Source organism: Triticum aestivum, chromosome 2D (assembly GCF_018294505.1).
Source record: "Triticum aestivum cultivar Chinese Spring chromosome 2D, IWGSC CS RefSeq v2.1, whole genome shotgun sequence".
Lineage (NCBI taxonomy): Eukaryota > Viridiplantae > Streptophyta > Magnoliopsida > Poales > Poaceae > Triticum > Triticum aestivum.
Genome location: NC_057799.1, coordinates 178,440,191 through 178,452,342, shown reverse-complemented (window position 1 = coordinate 178,452,342; position 12,152 = coordinate 178,440,191). Strand labels below are relative to the sequence as shown.

Genomic DNA, 12,152 nt, shown 5'->3' with positions numbered 1-12,152 from the left:
CAAGCAAAGCTGACTCATCCGACTCTAGATGAGATTTGCTCTCATTGTCTTCGCTCGAAGACATAGGATTTTGGGTTGAGCATCACTTCAGTTTTCTGACTTTGTTCACTTGGACCCCACTTAACAGTTCGGTGGTTCCTATGACTCAAGGAAGAAGAAAATAAAACTACGAAAGAAACTATGTGTTCGCACTCCATAGTCTTCAAGTGAATGTCTTCACACGTCATTGTCCTTGACGTGAATGTCTTCACGAACCACCGTTGTCTTCAATGTCTTCATACATTTTTAGGGGTCATCTCTGGTAGGTAAACCGAATCAATAAGGGACTTCTACCTGTGTTATCCTGCAATTCTCACAAACACATTATTCCCTCAACCACGTTTGTCGTCAATACTCCAAAACCAACTATGGGTGGCACTAGATGCACTTACAACCGTAGCTTAGTTCTGTCAATCCATGTCGGCATTTGATAGGGAGGTTGTTAACCTCTGACCGTTTGTGGCACCAGGTCCAAATTGAAAAAGCTAGCTATCCGTAGAAGATTTTTTTATGAAGAGTATTAATTTTAGTTAATTGAAAAAGCTAGCTATCCGTAGAAGATTTTTTTTATAAAGAGTATTAATTTTAGTTATTTCATTAATCAACAGATAATAAGGTCAGCTAACGGTCCACACATTTACATGCTAAGTGTGTTTGCATTCAGTGACTAAAATTGCCTGCAAGGAGATCTCAGCCTAGCCTGTGTCCCTCGCAAAAGGAAATCCATATAAAACAGTCGAATAACCGCTCCATTCGAACTCGACTGTGTAAATTTCGAGGAAATAAATATAAATTTCATTTTTGTGCAAATAAACAACTCTGCTGAACGACCACACGATTTTCCTTCCTCGTCAACCTCACCACGGCAACGAGCCCGACCAGCCCTCCGCCCTCCGCCCCCGCGACCGCGTCCCTCTCCAAGCGCTGCCGTGAGCCCGCCTTCGCAGTCACGGGGAACGCGACGAGCTCCCGCGGCGGCGGCGGCCTCCGCGAGAAGGCGAGGGCCGTCGCCCGCCTCGCCGGATCCGGCTCCCGCCATACGCATGCCGATGCTCAGTACTCCGGGGGTCCGGTCCCCGGGGTCGCGTTCGACCCCTTCGACATCGAGGCCGACCCTCCACCGTTGGCGTTGACGCACGAGCAGATCAAGCTATGCAAGGATGCGCTCGCGCATTTCGAGCGGAGGAGCAAGCAGCTGGATGCCTTGTCCGACGAGTTCCAACGGCTTCAGGTTTGATTGTGTTTTTTCCCCAGTTACCAATCCGTCTGCGTAATGATTCTGAAATGTCTGCCAAATACTGCCCACTCTTTGTCGGTAAATACGGCAATTTAGCATCTACAGCGTGTTGCCGTGGCTTACTGGCTGAGTTACTGCTTTGGGTAGGTAGTGAGCGCCCTTGTTATGCCGGGATTTTGGTCTTTTTCATAAATTGACATGGCCTTTTCGTGCCAGTAAGTGCAATTATGCAGTTAAATAACCCAATAATTATTCCTTTTCCATTAACAGAGGTATATGTCTTACAAAATTCTAGAATTGTAACCAAAGCAATGGATGCACAACTGAAAATATCTTGGGCCCTGGATGTGCCTTTCCTTACATGGTTTATGTATTAGTTTCCCTATATGAAGTGCTGATCCCAGATTGCTTTTACGTAAACCATTGTGGATCTTATGCCATATATGTTGAAATGTGGTTTCCCACTTTGTGACATTTGTGGCCATGCAAGAAAAATGTTTATGTTGATGCATCAGTACCAGTTGCTCCTGTCAGAATTTACTTAGTTAACATCACCGTGATACAAGATTTTGAGTGGGATAAGGATGGATTAACTTGAGAAGCTGTAGATCCTTACTCCTATCAGGATTGAGTTTGATTTGTAGAAGTTAAATTCCCTAGGGTTCTATTCCCATCTCTAAATTTTATACTTAATCTTACTCTCTTCATATCACTGGCTCACTACATGGAAGTAGATCTGTTTAGACAATTTTTATTATTCTACCAATGCCCTATTTCTCCAATATAGTTGTAGCATGTTACTTGGCTTTATATACACATTTTTCTTGCATGGCAGTTCATTTCTATCTAATTGATGTTTGGCTTGTTTTCAAGCAGATATCTAGTCAAATGTTTACATCTTGTATTCTTGCATTCATGGTTTGATTTTTTTGCAGGCAATACATGATATTCAATTACTGTAGCTACCATGAAAATTCATAGTATATATTTTTCATATCTGCTGGCGACATTTCAGGGCATGAGAACAATGCATCCGGAGATGATGAAAATGTCCACTGTAGCTCGTGATGCTGCCAATAGGGAGAAAAACCGCTATATTGATGTCTTACCATGTGAGATTTTCCTCCTGTATTTGTACATGGATTTATGGTGATCATTGGGGGTGCAAACCAAGTAAGACCTCCTAGTAGCATTATGGATTTGGCAGTATTTGAGATTTGACTCCTTGTCTCTAGTTGATGATACCAGGGTACGGCTAAAATCATCAGCAACCAGTCAAATTTCAGGCAATGATTACATCAATGCAAGCTTTGTAAAGGTCAAGTTTGTATCGTATGCATGTTCCTTTTGGCTTTCTAATTGTTGTTTGAGATAATTGGTAGGAGCTTACGATGGGGTGTAAAACTTGCAGGCTACTGAGGACAACAGTGTTGCAAGATTTATTTCCACCCAAGGACCACTAGTCAGGACATTTGAGGATTTTTGGGAAATGGTTTGTGAAAATCAGTGTCCTGTGATTGTTATGCTCACACAGTTCGACAGTGTTAAGGTGATTGCTTACATTAAACAATCTGTTTAACATCTTTGAATTGATCTGATGTGCAAATGAAACCCAGTCATGCTGGTATAATTGCATGTGCAATCTGGCTTACTTATATGACCCAGGGAGGCATGACAATATAATAAGTCAAACCGAAGCATTACAAGTAACAACATTACATCATTAGCAAACTATGCCATTGTGCCATATGAGAACTTAAGCATGAAGCATCCCTACAAGATGCGGAAGCTGGAAAATTATGTGATGAAACACATAATGCAAATTTACAGTTCTTACAGGAGAAACCAATAGATGCTATGCTAAAACACTATTTTTTTTTTAAGAATGTAGGGTTCAAATATGGGAGGATTCAAATATTCATGAATGCACTAAAAAATGTGAGCATAATGCTTGCAAGTTGCAACTAAAAATGGAAAACCAGTTGGCTTGTAAATAGCCAATAGACCCTTTTGACTGAAACATCTTTAGGGGATTTTTGAAGCTCCTGCAGTCCTCTTCATTTATATTTTTATTATGCCTGATGGATGTCATATTTTGCGGCATCGATCATAGTAGCTTTTGCTTAGTGACTGCATTGTGAAAACAGTAGGAAATGATGACGTTCTTCCAACTATATCAATTGGCTTTCTCTGTGCTATAGATTAACTTTGAAGCAGCAGTATTTCCTCTGAAATTATATTTGAAATAATTGCAGTGTGATGAGTATCTTCCATTGCAAAATGGTCAAGGGACGTATGGAAAGTATAATGTTAAGATTAGGAAGGACACAAGAGATAAGCATCAATTTTGTCTGCGTGCTGTGGAGGTGCAGTGCAATGAGGTAAAAATTTAAAACATTTAAGGGCATCCATGTATGCTTTGTTTCATTATTTCTCTGAAGGATTGTTTCTCTTTCGCATCACAATAAAACTTAGATGATGTATAATTTTCTTATTCATAGGTTTCAGTTCCTCTTTTTAGGTTTCTCCTGTAGGTTTAGTTCTTATGACGGGGCACAAAATTTACGTAGAAACTTGATATGCCTTTTATTATTCTTTCAGACAATGATCACTTTATTGTGTTTTATCAGACATCGTAGATGACATGTGCCATGATATCTTATTACTGATGAATTCGCCTTCCTGTTGTACTGTGAGGATCTAAATGATTAAACTTAGCTTGTACTAGCATATATCTCTATCGATACAGACCTCAGTTAGGTCAGTTGTCACAAAAAGTAATGCTATCATCATGAGAATGAAACAAGGCAACCATTTAACGTTTATGTGTTATGATTTTTTATATAAATTGTGATTGATTTCTTTTCACAATATTGCTTGTGTATTCCTTATATACTACTGCCTTTGAATGTATACCAGACCATGGTAAATACAAGGCATATGATGTGGCAAAATTATATATATATATTATTGTAGGAAAGTGATGTACATATATGTCTACAATGTGATGTGCATCTTTAATGTCTCTGGTGGATATGTCTGTAAAAGTACTATATATATACTAATATACTAAATGTTCCTAAGCATCATCAAGTGTAAACCATGGTGTGGTAACTGTTACATCATCTATGACATATAGGTGTATGGATAATATATCCCCCCCCCCCCCTCCCCTGGGGGGCACTGCCTGTGGGCTATACCACCATCTCATCCACTGTCGGTTCAAACTTAGAGATTCACACATGCTGCATTCTTGCTCGTGGTCATAGTTTAATCAACCAGATGTTAAGGCATCATTTAGTGCCCAGTTGTCTCTGACATTAGTCATTAATGAAAACACTGTATATACTGTTGTCAGAATGGTTACACATTTTCAAACAGCAATATAAAAAAATCACCAGCACTTGACCAATAAAAATTATACAAGCAAAGCTGACACAAGGACATACCACTATACCAGCAACCCAGGAAGAACTGATAAAAGCATCACGAGCAAATCTGACACGAGGACATACCAGCAATACAGGAAGAATTGATAAAAGCATCAACTCTATTATTTTTTATAAACCCAAGCCAAGCACCTATTTTCTCTAAAACTAACAGAACACACGTTTATGCAGTACCCATTCTGGGAAAGCTGCATGTTTACAGGTGATCAGTGATCAAGCGGCGTCATTAAACGCTTACCTGGCAGTATGGTGGCACAGCCGATGTTTCCTGCCTACTAACCAGCCACCAATAAACTAACCTGACCATTTGACTGTCTGTGTTCTGTGCTTTTGTGTTGATTAGCAACAATAATGGTAAGCACTTCTGAGTCTGACAACCTGATGCGGTCTGGTAGTATAGTTGTAGAACAGATCTCGAGGCAGAAATTGTATGGTTATTCATGGGGTGGTATAGGCAGCCACCAGGGGCAAATAATCCAGACTCATTTAGCATGTTTTGAAACTTTATCATTCCTCCATATGTTTGTTCTTATTGGGGTTTCTTACCCTTTAGGCCTTGTTCGGTTAATCCTGTCCCCAAGGCGATTGGAGGGGATTTTGTATTGTAGGGGATTTAATCCCCCTCAATCCCTGCCAGCCCCCGTAAAATCCACCTCAACCGAACAAAGCCTTAAGGCTTTGTTTGGTTACTAGGGATATAATCCCCTAGTGGAATCATCACTTGTCACCCAATCCCCTCAATCCCTGTCTAACACAATCCCCATCCCTACTACCCCATTTGGTTGACCCAGATTCAATCCACTACAGACTACAAATTGTCCCTCCCAGTTTTTTTTTTTGCGCCTCCGTGGATTCGTTCCACGAGGTGGACGCGATTCTTCTGGCCCCTGTGGAATTAACCAAACAATGTAAGTATAATCCGCGTGTAACAGTTCCCCTCCAGGACGGCCCACGTGGATTAGTGTGATCCCTGGCATTCGACGTGGTTTAGACTGTAACCAAACAAGGCCTAAGGTTGTTTTGATGAGTTGTTCTTTAACAATATATAGCACATAAGCATGTTCAGTTCATATTTATTATTCTATTTTGGCATAGTGAATCAGTGATCATGTCATCATGACGTGCCACTTCATAATTTCCTGTATAGTCTGTACATCAACTTTTACTGTTTTTTTAACTTTGTTTTATTGTTTGAATGTAGTTATAGAAAAAGCATGTGGTGACATTCTAGATCATTATGCCATGCTGCTCCATTTAACTGATTTCGTTATTTGACTTGGAGATATACGCTCAAGCTTCTGTTAAGTTTTTTATAGGATGGCGCTGTAGTGGTCTTCATTTCTGCCATGTTCAGATTTAAGATCTTAAAAGTTGCTTATTTGTTAGCACTTACCAGTATTTCTAGAAACATTTTATGGTTAAAGATCTTCTGATCGTTGTTTTTCATGATGTAGTCAGGCAAGGTTCATTCTGTACTCCATATAGAGTATCCTGATTGGCCCGACCATGGCGTACCAACAAGCACTGATGCTGTGCGACAAATTCAAAAACGGTTACATCACATTCCGAGAGAACATCCTATAGTTGCACATTGCAGGTTTGCTTCAGCTTAATTCTATGCTACCCTTTGCTCATTTTTTTATTCTTTTAACATTATTTTGGTCTCTTTCTTCAGTGCAGGAATTGGGAGAACTGGTGCTTACATCACCATCCATAGTTCAATTGAGAGAATTCTCCTTGGAGACACAAGCTCTTATGATCTTGTTGAAACTGTAAAAAAATTTAGGTCCCAGCGAACTGGAATGGTTCAAACTGAGGTGCATTCTGTTTCATTCTTACTCCTATCATCTTTTTCATCTAAAAAGAATATACCCCAGTACCAGCATAATTTAAGCACATCAGACGGCCTTGCTAACAGATGTTCTCTCATGTTACGAAATAGTTAATGAAATAGCAGCAATCTTTTTCGTTTGTTACAATGCAAGTGATTATCTACAATTTCAAGGCAAAACAATGCCTGCTGTGCAATCCTAACTTGCCTTCATCGGCATCTTGCGCATAGAGTTGTTAGTTAAGGTACAGTACAGGGTAAATTAGTTTTTCTTTTGTCGTTCCCTCATCCTTGAATTTGATCATGCGACACCTGCCATAGCAGGGAGTTTAGTGTTAGTTTTGTTCAAAGTGTACTTTCTTGGTGTAACTCTTTAACTGAACGAAGCTGGTTTAGTATCTTATTACTGGGCATGCATACCCTGAACAGCCTGGTAACATGTGTACAGAATAAGTTGCGGGTAGTAGTTCCAATACACAGTTCCGGTTGACCATTGCATCTAATACTGCTGAACGTGCTAATGGTATTTATGTTTATTGCATGAACAGTTTAGTGCTTTTTATGTGTATTTAGATGTTGTATTGGCATATATTTGCTTTTCAGCAACAATACATGTTCTGCTACCGTGCAATTGCGGATGAGCTGAAAGATCTGCTGAGTTCATCAGGCCATTGAGGTATTTCTAAGGTAGGCTGCAAGATGCGCATGTAGTGTCGCTGCAGATACATATACTTGTATATGCTGTATATAGCTAAACTGTAATTATTGTTCTCACTGTATGCTGTTTCTTTGTAGGAAGAACTGGACTGCTTGTCGCCCTTGTATTTCCATAGTAAACCGAAGCATCTTGTTGCTTGTTGCGTTTGTTAGGGCACCAGTGCATTAAGACCACTATTTCAACCTGGTCTCCAATATTGTTAAGACAACTGCTTGTTGAAGAATCAGTAGAGTTTACAACATCTGGTGGACCCAAGCATGTAAACAGCCCTCCGGGAATCATTCCTCGACCAACAGTAGCAGAATCATGGGTCCCTTTCCCTTGTGGATGATTTATATTGTTTCCCAAGACACCACGAAGATGAATGCCAGGCGTATATAGTTAGATGAGACCAATGCATCGTTGATTGTATCGAAACTGAAAACTGGGCATCTGGGACGATTATTTGGTTATTTATTGTGTCCCAGTGGGAGCCTTTCTCAGTATTGTTGAAAGTATCCACTACTGTTATGAAGTCTTCTATCTATACCACTCCCCCTGTGAAAATACCACTCCCCCTGTGAAGAAATATAAGAGCGTTTATAGATCACTAAAGAGTGACTACTAGCAAAATCTCGTGCGGCAGCATGCTATGCATCTCAGGGAGCGTAACTGAACCGACTCACCTTTGTAGTAAACGGCACATACAATGCAATGTGCCTGTGAAAAGGAACCGGTCTTTTTCTTAATCACCAATGCTTATTTGTAGTGAACGTCAGATTTTAGGCATGTCACCATGCATGCGAGGTACTGTCACGAAGGCAAGGCATATGCACTGTCACCAAGCCTGGTCCAAACCAGCTTAGCAAATAGCAACGGCGCACTCGAGACGAGCACCACTACATCTTCTGGTTTCGTAAAATCGGCATTGCCCTGTGCCGATAAGGCCCCGTGAAGTCTGCTCGGGGGCGTGTGGCAGCCTAGCCACCCACAAGGCACGCAATATGTGGTTCTCGGAGCCGGTTCGCTGCGCATCAACCAATCATCGGCCGCCCCTTCTCCACTTCCCGCAGGGACATATAACCCGCGCCTCATCTGCAAGCCTGTGGTGGACACAGGCAGTGCTCGCTCGCTCGCTCGATCGTCCTCCCCGCCCTGCAGCAGCCAGCCACCATGGCCTCTACCGCGCTCTCCACCGCCTCCAACCCTACCCAGGTAACCATCCCTCTCTTCTTCCCGCCGCTGTAATTTCGGTGTGCGAGAGAGCCGGGTTCGTTATGCTTGCTGAGAACATGTTGGCGCGCAGCTCTGCCGGACCCGTGCAAGCTCGCTGTGCAAGCCCGTCAAGGGCCTGGGCTTCGGCCGGGAGCGCATCCCGAGGAACATCACCTGCATGGCCGGCAGCATCTCCGCGGACCGCGTGCCGGACATGAGCAAGAGGGAGCTGATGAACCTGCTCCTGCTGGGCGCCATCTCGCTCCCCACCTTCGGCATGCTCGTCCCCTACGGCTCCTTCCTCGTCCCCGCCGGCTCCGGGAGCAACGCCGGAGGGGTCGCCGCCAAGGACAAGCTCGGCAACGACATCCTCGTCGAGGACTGGCTCAAGACGCACGGCCCCAACGACCGCACGCTGGCCCAGGGGCTCAAGGTACGTATCTTCAGATTCACACGGCCATGCATGGTCGTTCTGAGGCCTTCACAAGCTATATGCAAGCAGAGATGAAGCTGATGGATCAGCCCAGGCCCAGAGTAAGTTGCTGAGATGGTGTGGATGTTGCAGGGTGATCCTACCTACCTTGTGGTGGAGTCCGACAAGACCCTTGCCACCTACGGGATCAACGCCGTGTGCACGCATCTTGGATGCGTCGTGCCGTGGAACGCCGCCGAGAACAAGTTCCTCTGCCCCTGCCATGGATCCCAGTACAACAACCAGGGCAAGGTTGTCCGTGGGCCTGCACCTCTGGTAAGATGCCCTCCTAGTCCTATCTCAACCGAACCTTTCTGAAGAATCCATTGTTTGCTTACTGAACCGAACCAAGCTGACCTGATCTGCATTGCTCTTGTGAAACAGTCGCTGGCCCTGGTTCACGCCGACGTCGACGACGGCAAGGTCGTCTTCGTGCCGTGGGTGGAGACCGACTTCAGGACCGGCGACAACCCGTGGTGGAAATAAGCGACGCAAGCTCCGGCAGCAATGCTCACTCCTGTGATATGTTAAGCCTCCTGCCAGTCCTAAGAACGCTGCTACATAAGACTACTCCTGCTATAAATGCACCTGTTTCTTGTATCCAGTTATATGTATACAGTCTATGGAAGAAGAGAAACCTTTTCATTGCATATAGCATCACATTTTGAGGACTCGGAATCTGGTACTACGATGTAGACGACTCTTTCTATAGCTGATCAAACCTTAAACACACATCTCCTGAATCTAGACAACCTAAATAGCAATCTGAATAGTTACAGAGATAGGATGGCATATCTGCAGCATTGTTCAAAAGGGCAATGCAGAGTCGATCTGTTCTGAAATTGATACAAGCCACTGTCTCTAGAGGCTATTCTCTCAAGTATATTTGGCATAGCTTCTCTGTTCAGAAACAGACACTTTCCTCTTGAATCAAGTCAACAATGGAACTTTAATTCTTTCTCCCTAGTTCTGCTCGAAGATCGAAGCCAACATGCCATTCTAATAAGTAGAGAACCATCCGGATATGTTAAAATTCATCCGAAAAAATCCAGACATGTTAATGCCAGGAAAGGAGCAGTTCAGGATAAACATCAAGCGTAAAAATGAAGAAATGAAGCAATGTGGGTTACCAAAAGCAAGCAATCAAAATTTCTGGCATACAAGAACAAAGCTAGAGCGAATTCAGTAAATTAAGCTTTCACGAGAACAAATGCGCAAACATTCGCATCAAAGCTCGAGTAGATATATAGGACATTCATGGACCATGATACATCCAGCATCAAGCATATGAATACAAAATGCAGAAACATTGTGTTTCGCAGATAAAAAATCTTCTAGTAGAATATATATGAAGAGAATCCAATCCCACATTACAGTAAACTTGCTAGTACTAATCACACCAAATGTACTCACATAATAACAATTCAAGAATCTATTTCACTCGACGAAAATTGTGATATCCATGACCCATCCATCCTCCACCTCCCTCATCTATACAGCTACCAAGAGTAACCCCAGCAGAAACAGTGAACATTTACCACGGCAATGCAAAAATCTTAGCTCAGATATAAGCGATCATCAGAATCAACCAGCTCCAGGAACAGCCCATGCGGCCATGGCTCTTCCTCCCCTTGCGCCTACGGGGAGTGAGACTCACCTTCCGGCGGCTTCCCCTCCACCGAGTAGGCTTCCGTGGCGGGTGGCGGCGCGTACATCACCTGACGGAATGGCGGCATGGAGCGGGGGACGCCGTAGACGCCACCGACGCCCCCAGACGAGTAGAGATCTCCCGGGCCTTCGTTTCTCCCTCCACCGACAATGTGGTAAACCGGCCCGGGCATGTAGCCGCCGTGCGCAGCCGCGTTGAGGTAGTGGACCGGGCGCACAGGCACGTAGTACACCGGCTGCGCCATGTACGGTGGAGGCGGGGCCGGCCACGGGGCGCTCTCCGGGACGTATGGCACCAGAGGAGCGCCCAGCACGGGAGCCGGCGCGTCGTCGTCATCGTCGCCTTGCGCCACCTCCGCGTCAGACTTGGGCTGCGCACCCGCGCCGGGGCTGGGCTCCTCGGAGGTCGTGTCGAAGCCGAAGAGGTAGTCCGGGACCTCCGAGACGATCGAGGAGGCCTCGGATCGGCCGCGCTCGATGGAACCGGGCGGCGGGGCGTTGAGCTGGTCGACGAACCACTGGTCGGAGGAGGCGTCGCCGACGCCGGAGAGCACGGAGCCGAACGCGCCCGCGGAGGGGTGGTCCGGCGAGGCGGCGAAGAGGAAGAGGCGCAGGCGGGGCGGCTTGATGGCGGTGGCGGCGAGGCTGTGGACGCGGTCGAGCTCCTCCATGAGGTTGTCGACGTCGTCGTCGGAGGAGACGGAGATGAGCGCGTCGAGGTCGTCGTGCGGGAGCTGGTACCTGAGCGCCGGGGTGGGCTCGCCGGGGACGAAGAGCGCGGGGGCGAGCTTGGCGAGCGCGGCGAAGAGGACGGCGTGGGAGGTGGTGCGCGGGACGGAGACGATGCGGGTCTCGCCGCCGACGTAGCGGAGCTGGTGGTCGCCCGGGCGCGGCAGGATGCGGCCGCCGAAGCTGCACATGAGGCGCACGCACGCTGCCCCGTGCGGCTGCGCACGCGGAGGAGGCGGGTGGTGGTGGCTGCCGCCGCCGCCGTTGCCGTTGCCGTTGCTGCTGGTGGTGCTGCCGGCCCCGGCGCGGGGGGTGGAGGTGGCCGAGGAGGCGTCGTGGTGGTGCGACGATGATGACGTCATGGGCGCCGGCCGGGGGGGCGATGGCAGGGCGCGCGGGGGTGGAGGCAGGCTGTGTGCCGCCGCAGGAGGTGTTAATTGCGAGGTGGCATTGGGATTTGGGAATCGCAACTTGCGAGGAGAGAGAGAGGGAGGTGGGTGGAGAGGAGGGCGAGATTTTCTAGTCCTATAATATGGTTCGGGGGAAGCTGGGCCCATTCGCTAGCTGTGATCCAAACCCGACCGGTAATTCCTTTCCTACTTCTGCCTTACTACAACTTTTTGAAATTTTGAATCTTAAACTATGGTAAAGGGTGAATTTCTTTGCCAGTTGGAAATCTCTACTTACAACTTTCCTTTGCTCATATTTTTTATTTCCTAGAGATTCTTTTTTTTTGCGGGAGAAAAAGGAAAGAAACTCCTCCTCTATCGTTGGAGACCAGTAGTAGTAGGAGTTGTATCGGATATGCTTCAAAA

At 45.7% G+C, this 12,152-nt stretch overlaps 2 protein-coding genes and 1 pseudogene across 3 annotated transcripts; 2 read left to right on the top strand and 1 right to left on the bottom strand.

The window, feature by feature from the left end:
- The first annotated feature begins 897 nt into the window (after nucleotides 1-897).
- LOC123052427 (protein-tyrosine-phosphatase PTP1-like) lies at nucleotides 898-7,756 on the top strand (annotated as a pseudogene). The gene is made up of 9 exons (XR_006424715.1): nucleotides 898-1,270; nucleotides 2,292-2,388; nucleotides 2,512-2,594; nucleotides 2,688-2,825; nucleotides 3,532-3,657; nucleotides 6,180-6,322; nucleotides 6,401-6,542; nucleotides 7,160-7,243; nucleotides 7,352-7,756. The product of XR_006424715.1 is annotated as a protein-tyrosine-phosphatase PTP1-like (transcript).
- A 448-nt stretch (nucleotides 7,757-8,204) lies between these two features.
- petC (cytochrome b6-f complex iron-sulfur subunit, chloroplastic-like) lies at nucleotides 8,205-9,893 on the top strand. Its single transcript, NM_001405508.1, has 4 exons — nucleotides 8,205-8,468; nucleotides 8,560-8,901; nucleotides 9,034-9,216; nucleotides 9,325-9,893. The coding sequence occupies exons 1-4, from the start codon at nucleotides 8,427-8,429 to the stop codon at nucleotides 9,424-9,426; spliced, it is 669 nt and encodes a 222-aa protein (NP_001392437.1). The 5' UTR covers nucleotides 8,205-8,426; the 3' UTR covers nucleotides 9,427-9,893.
- A 370-nt stretch (nucleotides 9,894-10,263) lies between these two features.
- On the bottom strand, nucleotides 10,264-11,845 carry LOC123052426 (uncharacterized). Its single transcript, XM_044475598.1, has one exon. It carries the CDS (start codon nucleotides 11,697-11,699, stop codon nucleotides 10,578-10,580), a length of 1,122 nt encoding a protein of 373 aa, XP_044331533.1. The 5' UTR covers nucleotides 11,700-11,845; the 3' UTR covers nucleotides 10,264-10,577.
- Between the last annotated feature and the right edge of the window lie 307 nt (nucleotides 11,846-12,152).

Excerpts from the sequence above, each read along its gene's own strand:
- petC (NM_001405508.1), top strand. The coding sequence starts at position 8,427 with ATGGCCTCTACCGCGCTCTCCACCGCCTCCAACCCTACCCAG. Across the intron at positions 8,469-8,559 it reads CCGCCTCCAACCCTACCCAG|CTCTGCCGGACCCGTGCAAG; the intron begins GTAACCATCCCT and ends GTTGGCGCGCAG. Across the intron at positions 9,217-9,324 it reads TCCGTGGGCCTGCACCTCTG|TCGCTGGCCCTGGTTCACGC; the intron begins GTAAGATGCCCT and ends CTTGTGAAACAG.
- LOC123052426 (XM_044475598.1), bottom strand. The coding sequence starts at position 11,699 with ATGACGTCATCATCGTCGCACCACCACGACGCCTCCTCGGCCACCTCC.